The 20,078-nt window shown below is 38.5% G+C and overlaps 1 protein-coding gene across 10 annotated transcripts in view; it reads left to right on the top strand.

The window, feature by feature from the left end:
- The window catches only part of BANP (BTG3 associated nuclear protein), a 232,420-nt gene extending 214,382 nt beyond the window's left edge, over positions 1 to 18,038 (top strand). For all 10 annotated transcript variants that reach the window (XM_023495102.2, XM_023495104.2, XM_023495103.2 and 7 more), the window contains 2 exons: positions 6,643 to 6,786; positions 17,279 to 18,038. In XM_023495102.2, the coding sequence (XP_023350870.1) occupies positions 6,643 to 6,786; positions 17,279 to 17,350 (216 nt within the window). In that variant the 3' untranslated portion in view covers positions 17,351 to 18,038. The remainder of the gene's footprint in view (positions 1 to 6,642; positions 6,787 to 17,278) is intronic.
- The last annotated feature ends 2,040 nt before the right edge of the window (positions 18,039 to 20,078 follow it).

Raw genomic sequence — 20,078 nt, 5'->3', positions numbered from 1 at the left:
CTTCTAAGTTGCCTTTATCTGAAAAATGTTCGACTATCTTTTGGGATATTCTGATGTGCTAAAATTTGTTTAGAGTCATTATTTAAAGGAATTTGGAGCAGTTTGGGGAAGAAGCTAGACGAGTTCCTGCCTTGGCCCCGCCATCTTGGCCCTGCCATCCTGGACCCGCCTCCTTGGACCTGCCTCCGCCAGTCCTTTTCAATGAAATGAAAAACCTGCCATCACTGCATTGCATTGCTTCAATTGTTCATGCTCTTGTCCCTTCCATCATTGTGGATAACAAAGCGTTGGTGGTAGTATTCCATGACGTTAAATTCTGTATCAGTTTTTAATGATTCTTCACTAAATATTTCTACAATGAAATCTAGCAAGCATTAGATACACAAGTTCTGTGCATTTTTCTTGTGGTTTCTGAAATAACATCATAATTTCATTGTGAACTGGACATTTCTAGTTAATTGCATCTCAGGAAGAACACTGAAGAAGAACTGGAGAACAATGGATTGAAAGGACAATGGAAACTATCTGAGAATAACCAATATTCCCATATGCTGAGAGACAGACACTATGACATACCTGTTTCCAAAGCAAATGGTTAGGCCTAGAAATAGGACATGGTGCTGCTGCTGTTGTTGGCACAAGACATTCCATTTCCTGACTCTAGGCATTTGCATTGACTGTGCCCCATGCCTGGAATTCTCAACTTTCACATTTTCACCTCTTGGCTTCCCTGGCTTCCTTCAAAACTTAGCTAAACTCCTACCTTCTCTTCTTTATGCTGTGTGATTATCTCTAATTTGTCTTGTCTGTGACATAATTATATGTAGGTTGTCTTCCCCTCATTAAACTGTGAACTCCTTGAGAATAGGGATTTTTTTTCCTTGGTATTTTTTTGTATCTCTAGTATTTAGCATAGTGCTAGGCACATGGTAGGTGTCTAATAAATACTTGTTGACTTGAGTCAGAGAAGATGTAGGATGTAGTGCTTCTCACACAGCACATCATTTAATCAGTATTTGTCAAATTGAATTGGAAAGAGTACTAAACTGGAAATCAAGACACCCGGGTTCTAATGAAGACTTTTTCATTAAAACAGGCTATAAGGCCTCTGCTTGGATTGTATACCTCTCAGTATCCCTTGTCACACTGAAAAGTAGAGATGTTGTTGTGCATTGGTAAAAGGGGATAGTGACAGTTGGTAGAGAGTGGGGAAGGGAAAATGAAAAAGTGAGTATTCTCCTTGAAAAAGATTTTAATTTTCCTCCTTGAAGTTTTGGTTAGAGAACTGGCTTCAGAGAATAAGGAGGAATTGGGTTTGAATTCTGCCTCGGACATATACATACTAGCTTTGTGACTGAATAAATTTTATCTTTACAATCACTGACTCACTGTCCACGTAGATGTTTAAAAAAACCCCAACAATTATTTGGTTTTTAATAAGGCACTCATTTGAATATCTGACAGTGTTTGCCTCCTTGTCCATTTTAAGTACCTCGGGTGCTATTTTCTTTTTAATAGTAGCATATGAATGTGCTGAGCAAAAATTTAAAAAGGTATAAATCCTTCAGATAAGATTTTTCAACCACACATCTATTCTCAATGGAAAAATTTGGGTTGAGGTCAGTGAGAGGCATGCCTGAGTAATAGGAGCATTTGCCATTATTTTGAGTACACTTTCCACCCAACCTGTCTCCTCTGCTATTCTTATAACAAATTTCTTATAAAAGCACATTCATTCCAAGTGGAGATCTTATGTTTCTTACAGGTGGTTGCCAAGCTGGCATCAAGAATAAATGTTATTATTAGTGAATTCCAGTAGGAGAATCTACTCTATTAGGCCCCACTTTGTGTGTGTCCTGTATGTACTTTGGCCTTCTGGGACAAAGATTATCATTTGTTTCTTGGTGTTTGCATCTTTTTTGTAGATTGAAAAGTGTCTTGGACATCATAGTTCTAAAACAGATCTATTTATCAAACAAGACTAAGACCAAATTTAAGCCATTTCCTTGAATTAATATAGTTCTGCAACATTACTTGCTAAAGAAGAAAGTAACTGTTATTGGTAGTTTCTGTTAAAAAAAAAAAAAGTTTGGCAGGTTTTTCTTTTTAAAGAGTCTAGCTTTTACTGCTGGATTTCCATACATTTATCTACAAGAAGGTGGAATTGAGCCACATCTTCCTCGTTGAAGAATAATTTTCAGAACTTCAATATTAGGTAGTTTCAAAGCATAATAATGGTAACATAGCAGTTTCTCCAAAACAAGATGATACCAGTGGAACACACTGGTCATCACTAGGAACATATATCACATAGGAATTTGTTATTATTAATTATGTCTCAATCAAATTTCCGTGAATTTTAAATTTAGAAAACCAAGACCATTTTATTCTTATGTGAGATTTCTATCTTTCTGCCTTTTATAATAATTAGAAAGGGCGCGAAAAGATCCTTATTTATTGAAAAAATTACTGGCAGTGGTACAACTTAATCCATTATGTTTGTATAGCATTTTTAACTTTGCACAATGTTTTTTTCAATATAGTATGACCTATCCCAACTAACTCTTTTGCTGTCTTTATTCTCTGTATTTTTTCTGCATATGCTTATAAATTTGCAAGTTGTCTGCTTTTAGAGCTCTTGAGCTCCTTGAGAAAAGGAATTGTTGCATTGTCTTTTGTATCTCCATTGTCAGGCATATACTAGACACTTAATAAATGTTTGTGGATATATCAATCCCATCAAAGTAATGAGTGTTAGGTAGGGTGGAGGTTGTTATTACCATCTGACACATGAGTAATCTGAGCCCACTAACATTATGCTCTATCTCTCCATTTAAGAATCTGAGCTGGAACCAAGGCCAGTCTTCTGATTCCATATCCCCACGTTCCTTCTGTTAAGACTGCAGAGCACACTTGTTGTCAGTCAGGCTGCTTGTAGAATACTTCTCTTCTTTGTCATAGAAATAACTGGTTGGAATGTGTATAGCCAAAAAGAAAGGGCATTTTTAAAAACAAAAAATTATTTGATTTTAAACAAGGTTTTCATTTAAGTATCTGACAGTGTTTGTCTGCTTGTTCATTTTTAAGTATATTTGTATGTACATTTTCTTTTTAATGACAGTGTATGAAATGTACCTAGGAATAATTTTTAAAAGGGCCTACGTCCAAACTTGGCTTAAAAGAGATTCTTCAAATAAAGTAAGAAATGTTTGTTTTGAAGTATTGGGTATTCTACGACAGGGTTTCTTAAACTTTTTTCTCTTGTGATTCCTTTTTGCCTGAGAAATTTTATATAATCCCATATAGGGTTGAAATCAACAATTTAAGAAGCTTTGTTCTAGAGCAAGAGGGATTTGTGAGTGAGGAGAGAATGAAGGGAAGACTTTCTTTCTTCCCCATCCCCATGATGCTATCTGATTGCTGTTTCTTTCATTTGATTTAAGGAAATGAGGTTGAAAATCTGTCCTGTTGGGCCCTAGTGTGATATGGGCCTCTCTGGTCTTTCCTAGTGGTTAAATTTAATTCTGGGTTATACCAAAATTTTTTGTAATCCTGACTGGCTATTTATATCCAAGTCCAAATGCCCTGGACTTTCAGATTGGTTCCAGAGACTACACCTTAGATTATAATAATGCACCCACTGTAATTTAGCTCATTTCAGTAATTGTAGAGAGATTTATGCTTGTGTTAGCTTGCACTGGATTTCATCTTCTTTTCAGATAGATTTTCAAATATATTTTTAATGGTAAACCCATCCAGGGCAGCTGACTGACCTCCTTAAGTTGGTGCAATCAGAACAGTAAATGGCCATGCAGAGGATGAAACACATAATTTCCAAACCAGTTACAGTGTTCACATACTTGAGAGAAGGGGAAAAAAAAAAGTTGAAACTGGAAAATTTCCTCCTCTTTTTCTGGTGGCAGCTTTCTCAGGAATCATACAAGCCAGCATAGGATGTATAATTGTGAACTTGTGTACTAGATCAGTATGTGTGAGTATGAGCCAATGTGAATTGGGATTCCTGTTTTGAAGGACATGGGTGGGGCATATGGACCATAATTTGGGTGTAGTCCACCTTTTTCTTTCATCCAAGTAAGCTTCAGTGAAATTAGCTGTCAGTTGAATCCTTCTGAATAGGGGGGGGAAAGCTCCCCAAACATACCAAACTCAGGAAAAAAATTTTAAGTTAATGCCAATTTGGATATGATTATGCATGTCATTTAAAGATAAAATGCTCTGATGACAGCCCTTCTCTCTCCTCCTAATTCCTTCTTTTTCTTTGACCACCTACAACCCATTGAAATTTGAATTTTTCTCTTGGCTACCCCTCGCTCTGATAAGTGGGCCCTTCCTTCCTTCCCTCTTTCCCTCCTCTTCCCCTCCTCCTTCTTCTCCTCCTCCTCCTTTATTCAGGGCCATCTCCATTCATTCTGATCTGTATTTGGCCACTAGACCCAAATGGCTCTGGAGGGGAAAGTGAGGCTAGCAGTAACTTTGCACAGCCCTCTGTCCCTGAAATCCAATTCACTTGTGTGATATTGACTCACCTCCCGATGGCATGGTGCTCTTTGGGAATGAAGGGCAAACAAGAAACCCTTCTCCTCCCCCTACTGTTTCCTCCACCCCACCCCCCAGCTCTTTCTTCACCTAATTTGCTCAGGCACACCCACCTCAGCTCTTTTGTAGCTTTGTTTGTGATATGTTTTGTCTTCCTTTGCTCTGCATTAGTCGACCTGTGAACATCTTTAGCCATCTCAGAACTCTGCTTTGTGTTCCCTATCATTGTATTTTGCTCGTGCCCTGAGGACCTCCCTGTGGCATTGCATGCTCCTAGAAAGACTCTTCAACCCAAGCATTCCTTTGGTGACTGGAGTAGAGTCTACCAGGGAGTTTTTTAATGAGAATTTTTAAGAACTGGCCATAGAAAAAGAGCAGAGGAAAACTCATGGAAATTCAGATACTTCCAGCTCCTGCTTTTGGAGGAGGAATAACTTTCCACATACAGTGTTTTGTATTATAACAGATGGAATCCATGCTGGGTAGAGACATTTGCCTATTTTTCCATTAAGTTCTGAGAACAATGAAATTTCTACTGATCCAAAGTTGAACATTTATTTAAATCAGGACAGCAGCACAAACTATGTGTGTTCAAGGACACATTTCTATAATACCCAGTACTCACCTAGCCACATTTCTCCAAGCGAGTAATACATTTTCCTCTAGATTTTAGATCTATTTATTATACAATTCCTCCTACCCCCTCCTTCACCAGACCTTTCCAAAGGGCTCTTAAGCAATGAATTGCTCCCTCCTTCCTTTGAATTCATGGCATCTACTGGTCATTTGATTTAGTTATGATATTTCTAGTGTAATTTTCACTAATGATCTTTTAGCCTTCTAGTCCGTATATCTCTCCCTATTTTTTTGTCTTTCCTCACCAACTAGACTGTGAGTTTCTTGAAATCCAACCTACTTTCTTTTCATTCCTTTTTTTTTTTTCTTTCCCCTCTAAATAATGGGGTAGACTGTCAGCACCAGGATGCTGCAGGTTTCCTTACCAGAAAGCCACTAATAACCCTAGTGGCTACCTCTTAATGAAGTCTCAATAGACACCTAAACTTATTCCCCTATCCCTTTCTCAAAGATTTCAAATATGACCTTGCCATTTGGAAAAAGTTTCAAAAGAAAAATAATATATACAAATTCTTTACTTAATGTTATGAATTCACCACATGTATGTTTCATGCATCATTGACAGTGTAGTTTGAAGGCTTTGGGGAAATAAAACCAGCTTGGCTCTTTTATATTACAATGCACATAGCCACACAGTACTACATCATCTGTATTGTGAGCTTTCCATGAACATTCTTTGACTTACTGCTCCTCTTTTTTGGAAGTCCTGGCCTTGTGTTTTTCCCATAAAGCTTTAAATGTAGTTTATCCTTTTCCTGCACAATATGGTGGATTTAATACCTTCAACAGTAATGGGAGTTTGTGTGTATGTCTGGTACAGGAGAGGTTATATAGTGAACAGTTTGTGTGTGTGTGTGTGTGTGTGTGTGTGTGTGTGTCTTTTATTTTTTTAAAAAATATGTACCAGCCAAATGTCATTTAAAAATAATTTAAGAAATGCACTTGAACCCAGAAGTATTTAGCATCATCCCTTGGGATCATTTGATTCTTTTGCTTAGTAGTGCTGTTTTTGGAATGCAGTATTCTGTTGTGTAATGGGACAGTAAGAAAAATAAATGGTTCCAGGTGTGCTGAATATTAACTCTTTTAGTGACGATTCAGATGAGTTCAGACCTCATTCCAGAAAGAAACAGCGAATGACAAATGAGGCTGATGAGAGCACCGTGGTTGGCATGCTACCAGGGAGGAGAAGAATAATTGCAGGGATAGGACCATTTCTTTAGAGGTTTTGTGCTATACCTAATGACTGAAGAGTGTTCAGTTCTATTGAGCTACCATTAAGTAAAATATAACTGGACTCTAGGTGTTTATTTGGAATTAAAATGAAATCTTTTTGCCTAAATATTTATTATTTAATATCATTAATAGTCTTCCCTTTCATATCTCAGTTCTACCTGCAGGTGTTGCTTGTATATTTATTTACAATTTGTTCTCTGGGTTGTTTTGCAGGTGTTACAAGGTGCCCAGTTGATAGCACTAGCCTCTGCTGATCCGGCCACTGCAGGAGTCGATGGGTCACCTCTCCAGGGAAGTGATATCCAGGTCCAGTATGTCCAACTGGCCCCAGTGACTGACCACTCAGCCACGAATCAAGTATGTCTTCTCCCCTATTGGAAGTGGGTACATTATAAAGGAGGTGGAGGGATGTATCATGGCAGGGTTGATGGGTTTCCAGAGACTTCATAATGAAATCTGCAAGTCCTTTGTATTTAACCAAATTCTGATTTTGCAAAAATCAAAAGGCAAATCACATCAAATCTATCACATTAAGATTTTTGTTTTGGTTTGAGTCCTTAACATTGTCAGACCCTGCTGGCTCCAAGGAGCCTGCTCCCCCGCAGGTCCCAGCCAACTTCCAGTCTATCTGTCACATGTGGTTTACGTGGTTCCACTGTCTTGTGTCTTCCTCTCTAACTAGTCCTCGCTGGTCCAGTCCAGGATATTCTGTCTCCTCATCCTTATTTCATATCTTTTGACCTTGGGTCTCAGATTCTTTCTCCCTTTAGTCTCCCCTTGATGAAAATTTTATTCCATCTTCCAACACTAGCTAAGTCCTCGTGTCATTGACTTTGGTTTTTTTCTTGCCTCAGTTGAGACCCTGGGTGAGGCCTCTTTTGCTGGGATTGTCCCCTCAACTTGACTATACTTTCTAACTTGACTAACAGTCAAACGGTACTGCTTCAGATGGTGGGAAATTACCTTCTTGTTGTCCTCCTGACCCAAATAAATAGAATTTCCAGTTTGGAGGTGACCCGAGAGCTCATCTAGCCCACTTTATCCTGTGCATGAGTCCTTTCTATGACATTTCCAACAAGTACTCAGCCAACTTCAGCTTGATATCTTTAGTGACAGTAAACTCACCATCTCTTGAGCAGATCCATTTCATCTGGGGGAGACTTTTAATTGTCGCTGAGTTTTTCCAAAGATTGATGAGCTTCTGTCACTGGCCCAAGTTCAGTCTACTTAAGCCATCCAAGATAAACCTTAGCCTTTCTTGTGCATCACAGCACTTCTAATATTTGAAGACAGTAACTATTACCCCATTTACCAGGTGTTCTCTTCTTCAGGCTCAATATTTCCAGTTCTTTCACATGGTATTCACTCTGACGTTGTTTTGTCAGTATCATCCCATACAACTTTTTCAACAAACGTCCTAATTGGTTTAAAAACATGACCTCCAGAAGGGAACATTATATTTCAAGATGGTTTCACCAGTACAAAGGCTAATATAATGTGGAGGAAATTTTTGTTGATTTGACTGGAACAAAACAATTGCTTCCCTTTGTCTGGATGCTTTACTTCTGCTGATATGGCCAAAGATCAACTTGGCTTTCTTAGTGTGTCATGTCACACTGGAATGATTGAGCGTATGATGAACTAAAAGCCCAGTTCATTTTCTCATGGCTTCTATGTAACCCTACTTCTTCCATCCTCGATTGGTGGAATAGTTGATGTTTTTAAATGTGAGTGTGGGACTTGACAGTGATGGATGACCATTTCATCTAATCCAGTTAGTAAGGATGAAATATCATCTAATGTGGCAGCTATCCCTTTCATGTGATTCACAAATTTGATAAATACTTTATATCATTAGTCCAAGTCATTGAAAAAAAAGTTGAACAGAACAGGGTCGATGATATTGTTTGGACATCTCAGATTGTATATTCTGTAGATGTATCAAACTCAGCGTGTCAAAACTGACACAATTATTTCTCTGCACTTCCTCCCCGCCCAATTCTTTCAGTTCCTCTTCCTGTCCTACTTTCCCATCCTTCTCCGGTGCTCCACCATGTCATAACCCTATGTCATTCTCAGCTCCTCACTTGCATTTCTTCTGCCTGCCTGCATGACATTGCCAAAGCATGGTGTTTTGATCTTCACAACATCTCTGTTATCTGTTCACTTTTTTACATGTTGTGGGCCCACATTGCTGCTCCCCTGGATTCCAGCAATCATTCCATCCTCATTCAGCTGCCCAGGGGATTCTCCCTAAACTAACCTCTGGTGTCTCTCTCTCTCTCTCTCTCTCTCACACACACACACACACACACACACACATATTGTATCTCGTTTTATTTGTCCTCTCCCATCAGACAGGGAGCTCCTTCCTCCTGCTTTATGGGCCCCCTCCCTCCTGTGCCTAGCCCAGTGCCTGAGGTAGAGTCAGTACTTAATACATAATACATGTTTACCAATCCGCTGAGATGGCCATCCCGGCTGACATCTCACCCTCCCATCTGCATTTCCCCATCTTGCCTGCAGAGGCCACCTTGCAGTCATCCAGACCTATGTCTCGGTGCATTAGCCTAACACACTCATCTAGTTATAAAATCAAATAAGGTTATTCTGGCATGAGTTAGTGAACTCATGCCTGCTTCCCTGAGTGAGTGCTCACAGATTATCCATTTAATAATTCATTCTAGAATTTTTCTGAGGATCAGTTATGCTCCAGTCTTCACCTTCAGCCCAGTGCTTCAGCTCCTGTCACGGGTCCTTGGGTTTCTGGTTGGTGAGACCTCACCATCTCTAGCCCGACTCAGACCCCCTCGCTGCTGCTCAACGGCCATCTTCCCACCATGGTCCTGCGCTTCAGCCTTCACCTCCAGCCCAGCATGTCAGCTTCCGCCCTGGGGGCCGGGCTTCTGATTGTAGCACATCACCATCTCTAGCCTGACCCAGACCCCTCTGCTTTTCTTTCATGCTGTGGCCATGCAAGTGCTGCCTTCCCCACACCTATCCCCTTTCTATCTCTCACTCTGGTAATAAAATAAACCCACATTACCATGCCTGCAAAGCTTCTGTCAATCCTATGATTGTTCTATGGCTCCATTCACTGTTCCTTTCTTGTATGTGTGGTCTTCCCCTTCTAGAATGTACGCTCCTTGAGGGTAGGGACTATTGCCTTTTGTATTTGTATTTCCAATGCTTAGTACAGTGCCTGTCACATAGTAAGTGCTTAATAAATATGTTTTTGTTCATTCACTCATTATCTTGATTTGAGCATTGTGAGTCTACTTCATCCAATTGTCCGTACCATAAGCCTGCACTTCTCCACATTGCCCGCAGGGAATATCATGGGAGAATCTTCATTGATACCTTGCTGAATTCCAGATGTATGTCTCGATAGCATTTGTCTAATGTAGTCATCTGGAAAACTTGCAAAGAAAAGGAAATGAGGTTAGTTTGGTATGACTCCTAGTAATCACTGATTCCCCAAGTGTTCACAAATTATCCATTTAATCATAGAGTCATCGATCGTTCTTCCTAAAGTTGGAAGAGACCTCAAAGGCCATTTATCACTTTAATCCCCATTTGCCTGTCCTGTCCTAGGATTTTTCTGAGGATCAGTGGCAAACTCCCTCAGCAGTCTTTGACTTCCCTGACTCTTTTTTGCCATTTTTAGAAAATTAAAACATTTTGCCCATATCCATGACCTTCAGCACCTCTGGGTAATAGGTCCAGCCTATGTGCAGATAGGTAGGCATTTTAGACATTGATTAGTTTTTGCCTTATGATTCATAACATAACAGAATTACAGCTTGGAAGAGACTGTTTAACAATTTTGTTCAAGTTTATTTGTGACAGTGTCCTGTATTCCCATCAAATCTAATAATATTTTGCTATTTCTTTTCCCACATTTTTGCTCTAACTAGACACCCACTTATCTGCACTTCCAGTTGCAGCCCCTAAACTATCCAAGTCTTAATTTCAACTCCTTTTTTTATTCAAAAACATATAAAAAGCTGGGCATGTTGGTACTCACTTCTATCCAGCTAGAGATGGGTAGGGAGGGAAGCTGAGGCTACCAGATCACCTGAGTGCAAGAGTTCTGAGTGACAGTAGGACTAGAGTCCACGGGCTGTTCACACTCAGTCCTATATCAATAGGGTCAGCCCCTGGAAGACAGCCCAACTGGCCAGCGTCAGAAGTGGAGCTGGTCAGAGCTTAAATGACATTCAGCTCTGGTACTGAGCCCGAGTGACTGTTCTACTTCCAGCCTCGGTAAGACAGGGAGATCCAGTTTCATTTTCCCACTCCTCATCCCCATCTCTCCCTCCCCCCCCCCAAAAAAATAAAAAAGTACAATAGAAGCTTTCTAAATAAAATAAAAAGTTTTCTTAGACTCAAATTGTCCTTGGTGCCAAGTCTTCAAATCTGTTTTTGCTTCATTATTCTCCCCTGCTGTTTACTCTCCTTTTCATTGTGTACTTTGTTTTCTACTTTTTATTTTCCTTGCTAGTGTGATTCTTTGTCAATCCTGACCCCAGTTCTTGTGTATGCTGTAGTTTCTCTTTACCCACCTGTTTCCTGTCTTTTGTTGTTTAAGGCTGATCTTCAGTTCCCAAGTACTTTTGCATGATCAGATGAGTTGTTGACTTCAGTCTAATTCCCTATCCACCCCGAAACTAATTTAAGCATGTTCCTGGCTCTGATAGTGCCTGTCAGATACTAAGCACTTAATTCCTTCTGCTTCCTTCCCTTTTTTCCTCCCTCTCACCATCCCTCCATCCCTCTTCCTTTCCTTCCTTCACTGCTACCCACAATCCTAGCTCCTGCCATTGAAGGCACTACCTCAAATTGATATATGATCCAATCATAGAATTTTTGGAGCCGGAATGGACCATAAAAATCTTCTAGTCCAACCCTTTCATGTCAAAGGTTAGGAAACAGAACCAGGGATACAATCACAAAAGTAGTAAGTAGTAGTGCCTAGATAGAAAACCCAGAACTCTTTTCAGGATTGTGTGTTTCCTTGTTCTAATTAACTCAGATACTTCCCTTCATCTGCTCATCTTTTCTATAGATTTAATGTTTCTCTCTGCTTTTTTTCTGATTTTTTTGGATATGGGAGCTTTTTACATGTTTGCTTCTTGGCACACGTGACACACACTTATTCAGGATCACGTTATTGACAAAAAATAAAATTCTGTCTTTAATTGTTGAGGATTTAAAATAACATTTATTGACATTTGTTCTAGGTCACTTTAACAATATATTCATTTGTAATTTTTGTGGTGTTTTAAAGTTTAAGAATTTTATTTTTAAATGTTCCACCAAATTCATGAATATTTTATAGAGTATTAGATAATAATTAAGTACACACAGTTTGTTTGGTAACTTCTTGTATATTCAGCAAAACATGGGCCCGGTCTTAGTGAAGCATTCATTTCAATGCCAACTCTCATTTTGCCTTGGAACTCTGAAAAAACACCCCTCCTCCCCATATTAGTGGTGAATTTAAGAGAATCTTTGGATATCAGTGAGGTTTGGGTGTGTTTTGTTTGTTTGTTTTAACCTCTACTTATCTCATATGCTACAGAGTGGGTAATTTATCCCATTTCTAAGCACATGCATCTGTTCCCCACATGACTGGCAACAATAGCTAAAGACACTTGTGACACTTTGCATTGTGTTAAGTTTTAATAGTGTGGTTTACCGCAAAGATTTATACCACACTCAAGATAAACTGGAAAGGAATGTGAAACATGGTAGAAGAATAAACTAAATGGTGAAAAAAAAAACCATCATAAAGCTGAAAATGTTTTTCTTTAATACAAAGTTAAGGAGAGGAATCTATGTATGAAAAAGAAGACATGTAGTCCTTATAAAGTAGCTCTCGTCTCCCCCAAGGAGAAGAGGTAGATTGATGTAATAGAGAAACTGCTAGACTGAGAGAAGGAGGGCTGAGGTCAAAAGTTTCTGTAGGACACCAAGCCGGGTGCCTTGTCTATCTAAGTCATTTTTCTGCAGCTATAAATTGAAGGGCCTGACAACTAATCTTTAAGGATCCTTCCAGTTTTACATTCTGTGATCTAGGATCTTAATTTTGATATGTATCAAATGATATATATATATATATATATATATATATATATATATACATACATATATGATATACATATGTATATATGCATGTATGTATTTGTGTGTGTATACACACATTTAAAATATATACTTTAATATTTTTGATTTGCTCTTTTACATCACTAGAATTTCTTTTCTTCCTGTCCTTTCCCACAGAGCAAATATAACAAATGATATATTTTTTAAAATTTTAATTTAATTTTATTTTTTTGCTGAGGCAATTGGGGTTAAGTGACTTGTCCAGGGTCACACAGCTAGGAAGTGTTAAGTGTCTGAGAGCAGATTTGAACTCGGGTCCTTCTGGCTTCAGGGCTGTTGCTCTATCTACTGGGCTACTTAGCTGCCCCCAAATGATATTTTTTAAAAAAAGAAAAAGAGGAAAAGGGTGGGGGGGGGGGGAGGAGGGAAACCCAGCTATTTCAATCAGTACTTCAAAGAAGTCTGAAAATCTGTGGTGTTATGCACTTATATACCTCCCCCCAGAGAGAGTGGATGGAGCATCTTCTTTTATCTCTTTTTTTGGGCTATCTTTATTCTTTTTAATTTTACAACATTCACTTTTGATTGTTTTGTAGTTTTTCTTTCGTATATACATTGTTGTCATCATTTCTTGGTCCATTTTATATCAAGTCCTTTCGTGTTCTCTGAATTTATCATTTCTTAGTTAAATAATCCCATCCCATCCTGTACAACACACTTATTTTGCCATTCCCTAATTGAAGGATGTCTAATTTATTATCCAGTTCTTTGCTACTACAGAAAGGGTTGTTCTTCATATTTTGGCATATGTGGGAAATTTCTTCTTATCATTGACTTCCTTGACGGGGTATATATACCTACCAGTGGAATTTTTTTTTTTTTTGCATAATTCCAAATTGCTTTCCAGAGTATTATTATGATTGACAGAGGACAGTACACTTAGTGTGTCTTCCCATTATCTCTGCCATCTAGATTCTTCTGATCTTTTGACTTTGCTAATTTCCTGAATATGCTCAGCTCTTTTTCTGTCAATCTTATATTTAGACCAAAGTTTGAAATTCAATAGTCTTTTTAATTAGGGAGATAGGTAAGGGAAACTCCCTGAGAAGTCACTCTTGACTCTAAATCTTATATTTAATTACTACATATTAGGATTTAATATTAAATTCATGTGTCTGACTATAGAGGACTGCATACAAATGTTCGTGGAATTTCATAGGCTTTAGAGCTTGGAAGGAACCTTAGAGATCTTTTAAATCACCTCCTTCATTTACAGATGGAAAAACTGGGAAAAAAAGGGAAATGATTTGCTCAGAGTCACATAGATAACGGAGAGTAGTGGGATTTGAACACAGATTACCCCCCACTCCAGAGCTAGTACATTTATTATTTTTTCAAGCTGCTTTTCCTTTCCAGTGCTCAGTTGTTATTTGAAGAGAATAGGCATTTATAATAGCCTCTTTAGTAGTATCAGTCACTATTTTATAATTATTTAGCAATTAATAAATAAATAGCAAGTATTTAATTAGTAATTATCAATATCATTTGCTGATAATCAGAATTTGGAAGAAATTTCCTATAAATATTTTAAAGTTTTTTTTATCTTTTTGGTCATTTTTTAGTCGTCTGTCTTATGACCACATTTTCTTGGCAGAGATACTGGAGTGGCTTGCCATTTCCTTCTTTAGCTCATTTTACAAATGAGCAAACTGAGGCAAATGAGGTTAAGTGACTTGCCTAGGATCACACAGCTAGTATATGTATAGGCTAGATTTGAACTTAGGAAGATGAATCTTCAGGACTCCTGTCTGACAGCCTTTATACTGCACCATTTAGCTTCCCTCTGTTTACTTTTAGGAAGCTGCACATCCTCTTTGCCTTAATTCAGTCATTGAGAGTGTAAAATGCTCTCATTTGAAACATCTAGAACACTTTTCTCAACAACAACAAATATTTAGTGTGCATCTATTACAGCATAAGAGGTGCATCAGGGGAAAGGGAAGGAATGAAAGTGGAATAAGAATTTATTAAGTATCTGCTATGAGCCAGGCATTGTACTAAGCAGTTTGTAAACATCTCAGTTGATTCTCAGAACACCTCTACGAGGTAGGTGCTTTCATGAATCCCATTTTACAAAGAAATTGAAGCAAACAAGAGACGTTGCAGTGGGGCACAAAAGAAACAGGAAGGGATTATACAATTATATTATACAATTTCCTTTGGAGATAAAATTGACAATGATGGTGATGGTGACAATGATTTACATGGTGTTTTCAAGTTTATAAAGCATTTTACAAGTATTCCTTCATTTAATCTCACAACAGTCCCGAGAGGTAGGTTCTATTAAGGCAGCCATGCTAGTACGTGTCTGGGATGATTTGAACTTGGGTCTTTCTGACTCCAGACTTTGACATTTATTTCAGCCTTACAACATGCATTAAAGTATTCCTTCTGCTAAGATACGTTACGAGAATCTGTGTTTGGTATGATTTCACATGGCCAGTGGGTTTTACATAGGCTTTGTCAATTTAGTGCAATTCACTTAGTAGATCAAAAAGCTAAACTTGCAATTTCAGTAGGAAAAAATATTTTCTTTTTGTATTTTTACTATATGATTTTCACACCCAGGAACATAAGGGTTCACACAGTCCCTTCTACATTCAAACAGTTATTTAATTTGATAGTTTGTACTCTTAATAGGATAGCTCCATCCAAAGTCTGCATGATGACTTGGTTATTTTGTTTACAAAAATGAAATGAAACTGATACTTGTGAAGTCATTGGGAGGCCAGCCATCTTCAATTCCATTGGCCCATCATCGTTATCGGGGGCATATTTTTCTCACACTCAAGGAGGAGCACAGACATCTTCAAAAACAGATGTTGAAATTGTTTTACTTAACTTCTTTAAATGTTTCTTATTCCAAATATTCTTTTGAGGATTTTTTTTTTAACATGTCAGAAGAAGCCTATGTCATTTTGAAATTTTAAACTTATTTTAGTTATAAATGTTCAGTCCTGGGTGCTGTGGGTGCCCGAAAATTCCTACTTATCTTCTGAGGGTCATTATAATTTAACTAGTCCCCGCTCCCATCTCACACATGAGCATGGGAAATATGCCCTTTTAGACTGTCTGCTGGGGAAAGGGCTTTGACATCAGAGAGTTCAGCTCAAATCCTGGTTGTTCCTAGCCTACCTTCCATGGATGACACAGATCCCTTCTTTCCTGTGCGTCTCAGGTGATCTTATTTTTAAAAACAAGCTGTGATCATCCTTCTAGTTTTAAAGCCTAGGAACAAGCTAGGGAGGGTAGACCACAGACACGGAAGACCTGAGTTCTAGTCTTGCCTCAGACACTTCCAAGCTGTGTGACCTCAACAAGTCATGTCAGGGATAATAAAGAGTATCTGCTTCCTTGTAGGGATGAAAAGAGGTAACATTATTATGTATTTCACAAACCTTATAGTATGACGTAAACATTAGCTATTATGACAATGATAAAACATGTTACTTTTAATGATAGCAGTGGTAACATTACTATCGGTGGTCTTATTTGGGACAGTGTGTCCTTGGCTCCAGCCTCTTTCTGACCTGTCTCCTATGTTCAGGTCACTTATAGCAGGAGGTTTCTCCCCCCACCCTTTGCTCCTCACTGCAGCACCCTGGTTTCCCTGTAGGTTTCAGGCTCCTTTGGCATGTGTGCTCTCTCTTCTCCATCACTATTAAGAGCATCATGTTCAGCAGTCCTTCTGTAATGTTGGGGAAGTAGGCTCCTCTCCCTCTGGCTGTGCTAAGAATGTAGATTCCTGGAGGACAGGGGCTATCTCTCTCTCTCCTTCTCTCTCTCTCTCTGTCTCTGTCTCTTTCTCTCTCTCTTTCGCCCCCCCCCCCCCCCTTCTCTCTTACTATCCTTCCCAATCTAGAAATGGAAGGAATTGAATTGGGTCTCTACTGGCATTGAGTCTATAGTCCTCTGTCCTTCAAATGAGATAATATCTGTACAAAATGCTTCACAAATCTTCCAAGTTCCATCTAAATGTTAGCTTTTATTCTTATTTTTATTCAAGAAAACCTGTCTCATTTCTTGAAAATCACTATGTGTATTTCAAGAATTTCTCTTTATCTTTGGAGTCCCTTGCCAAGGCACCCCACAGGCTTAAGTTTTTTTAAAGTTATATTTGTGTTTCTATAGTTACCATATATTGATTTTAAAAGTCTAAATGTATTTGTCAGGTAAATAAGAATATTGGATGGAAATGGGCATGAGGTATTTTTAAGAAAGTAATTGACAAAATGGATTATGTCATCTAGATAGGACAGGATCAGGAAAGATGGAAGAGAATAAGCATTTACCTAATTCTTGCTGTTTGCCAGGCAGTGTGCTAAGTATTTTACAAATATTATCTCATTTATAAGAGCCCTGAGAGGTAAGTATTATTATTCTACCTTTTTTACAATTGAGGAAGCTGAGGCAGACAGAGGATCAATGTCTTGCCCAAGCATTCTGTTAATGTAGTGGTGTTAACTTTGCATGAAAACATAGTGCAAAAAGAGAGAGAACTAAATAAATAGATTGTCAGAGACCCTAACAAATAAAAGTAGTTGTACAAGCTGCAGTCTCCAAGCCCTTTGAGTTCTTACTGTATTGGGGACAAAGGGGTCTGAGGGTGATTTAGTTCTATTTCTTTAGTTACTTTTGTGGTTGTATCCTGATAGATGTCCTTTCTAAAAATTTGTTCTAGAGCACGGACGCCCTTCAATCCACCATCCAGCCAGAAATGCAGATTGAACATGGTGCCATCCAGATCCAGTGAGCCAGAAATGAGGACCCAGGTGCTGTGGATCCGGTTGTCCTGGCTGTGCTGATTGGCTGTGGCTTCCATCTAGAGACCTAAGGGGGAAATGATCACCAGCCTTTCTGGTTGTCGATCCCCTGTACATGATCATTGTTCTGAAACCATGTTGTCCTCATGGTTTAATGCATGGGAGGTCAATATATATATACACACATATATATATATATATATATTCTGTTAGAGTGCACTTACAGACAGTGAAATCCTCCTCCAAGGACAAAAAAAATTCTCCTGCGAAATCAAAAGTTCAAAAATAAATTAACATCCCCCCACCAGCAGCACTTCCCATTCTTCTGAGTCATATACTGTTGGGAGTCTAGAGAAAGATGGATGCAAGCACGGAGCAGATACTTTACTACATATAGAAAAATCAAGAACTAAAATATTTTTCATTGTTTAAATGGCTTTTTTTAATTTGCTATGGTGTTTATAACAAAAAGAAAAAAAATTGGAAAAAAAATGAGTGTAAGTATCCAAGGCCTTTGGCTAAGTGTTTTTCTGTTCAGTGTAATGAAAATAGGTATTTGAAAAAAAAGACTACTAACAATTTTGATGGAATTGTTGCTTAAACTACTTTTCTAGGAGAAAATGCTATTGAACTGTAATTATGCATTTCTAATGAAATAAATGTGTATTTATGAGCACAGTAGCTTTAATGCTATTGAACATTAGGGGAGTTCGATTTCAGTAAAACTTGGCATTACTCCTGGATTGAAGCCCATAGGCTTATAATCCCAACCATTGCTTAGGAAATGATATTCTAGTGCCTCTTGCTGATACTCTCCAATATTTGTTCGCTTCATCTTGGAGGAAATGGCACGACTGTTTTGGACAGTTTCTCATATATTGGTTCTAGAAATGGACACAACTCTATAACTGCATTTCTCAAGAACTCCTGTAAAGCTGAGTCTTTCATTTGCTTTGGGGAAGCATATATAAGTGGACCAGCACTACTGGCTGCTTGTCACTGGTGTTCAAGGTTAAGGTCGCTTCAATATGGGTAAATAATACTGTCCCAGGGCACTTGTATCCCATTCTGGAAGATACGTTGTGATGGGGACAGGGGTGTCTTCCCTAAATTTCTTTTGGTCATTTTTGCTTATCTCCTAAAGCCTTAATTATCTGTTGCTCTGAGAACTTGAGCAGCAAAGGAAGTAGCACGGAGCTCTAGGGACTAGAGCAGTTAGACCACAGAGTGAATCTCCTGGATCACACCGTGTACTCTGTGGAGTCACCTCAGGGACACCTGCATTTGGGCTGGAAAAGGGGAAGCTTCCTTCAAAATCTAAATTCTTAGCACCAGCCCTGAAGTCAGGAGGACCTGAGTTCAAATCTGGCCTCAGACACTTAGCACTTCCTGGCTGTGTGACCCTGGGCAAGTCACTTAACCCCAATTGCCTCAGCAAAAACAAAAACAAAATCTAAATTCTTATTCTGGAAATGGCATTGTAGGATCAGGAGATCCTGTAAGATCAATTCTGACCCATGTCCCTGTCTGCTGCTTCAGCCCTTAAAATATGTTCAGGAGTGAGTTTTGGGAGATGGAAATATAGTGATTTATAGAGTTTTCCTCGGTTTCTGAAATGAAGTAACAACCCAGGTCACACAATTTCAGTGGCAGTATTGGGTTTAAAGGACTCATCCTTGCAACTGGATATTTCCTATCCAAATGCTACAGATTTTATGCCCAGTTTCTGGTTCCCCACCCGGTCCTCCACCAGCCTGCCTCCCCATGTTACCCATAAAGAAACTGAATGCAAAATGTTGGAACAAATTCTGTTTGCAAAACTACATCCTCTCATCCCAACTCTGCACAGCATCATGGCAACTATACTATGAATTACATAAAACTAACCTAATATAAATTATTAGGCTCAGCATGGTACAATGAGTATAAAGCACTGAGCTTGGAGTAAGAAAGATCCCACATTGGACATTTACCAGCTGTGTAACTTTGGGAAAATTATTAATCTCTCTGACTTATCTGTAAATATTCAGGGATGGGCTAGATGATTTCACATTTTTTTCCAGCTCTAAATGTGTGATTGATGAACTTATGTTACAAGATATTTGCTTGCTGGGAAATTGATACTTTATTTTCTCTTGTCCCTCAGAAAACAAAACAAAAACATGCCTTCCTCCTCAATTCTAGTGTCTAATGCCAGTCCAGTCAAGTAGGGAAAACGGCCAAGCAACTGGGTTAGCATTATTTAGGCTAGTTCAAGCTACATCAGCCCATTTCCTGATTGTCTCTTTTCTATCTATATGTCTGTCTGTTTCTGTCTATCTGTCTTATCCATCCATCCATCCATCCACCCACCCATTTTGTCTGTGTGTGTGTAGGAAAGAGTCTTAGATTTCGAGTTAAAACGCCTAGATTCCAACCTTAGGACTACAATGTAGTCATGTGATCATGGACAAATCATTTTATCTCTGGTTGAACCTTAGTTTCCTCATCTGTAAACTGATGGGGTTGAATTAGATCTCCCAAACTTTCTTAATTCCTTAATGTCTTTGATCTCAAAAGGGGAAGTGAAATCTCAAAGTAAAAAAAAAAAAAAAAAACTTTTGATGGCTCTAATATATAAAACACATTCTGTTTGGTATGTGGTTTTTTACAACTTACAAAGAAATCACCAACTTTTTTTTTTTAAAGTTTACCAGCTAAAATAGGTAACGCAGGAAG

This window comes from Sarcophilus harrisii, chromosome 2, assembly GCF_902635505.1.
Source record: "Sarcophilus harrisii chromosome 2, mSarHar1.11, whole genome shotgun sequence".
Taxonomy (NCBI): Eukaryota; Metazoa; Chordata; class Mammalia; order Dasyuromorphia; family Dasyuridae; genus Sarcophilus; species Sarcophilus harrisii.
This window is presented reverse-complemented; position numbering and strand designations above follow the sequence as displayed.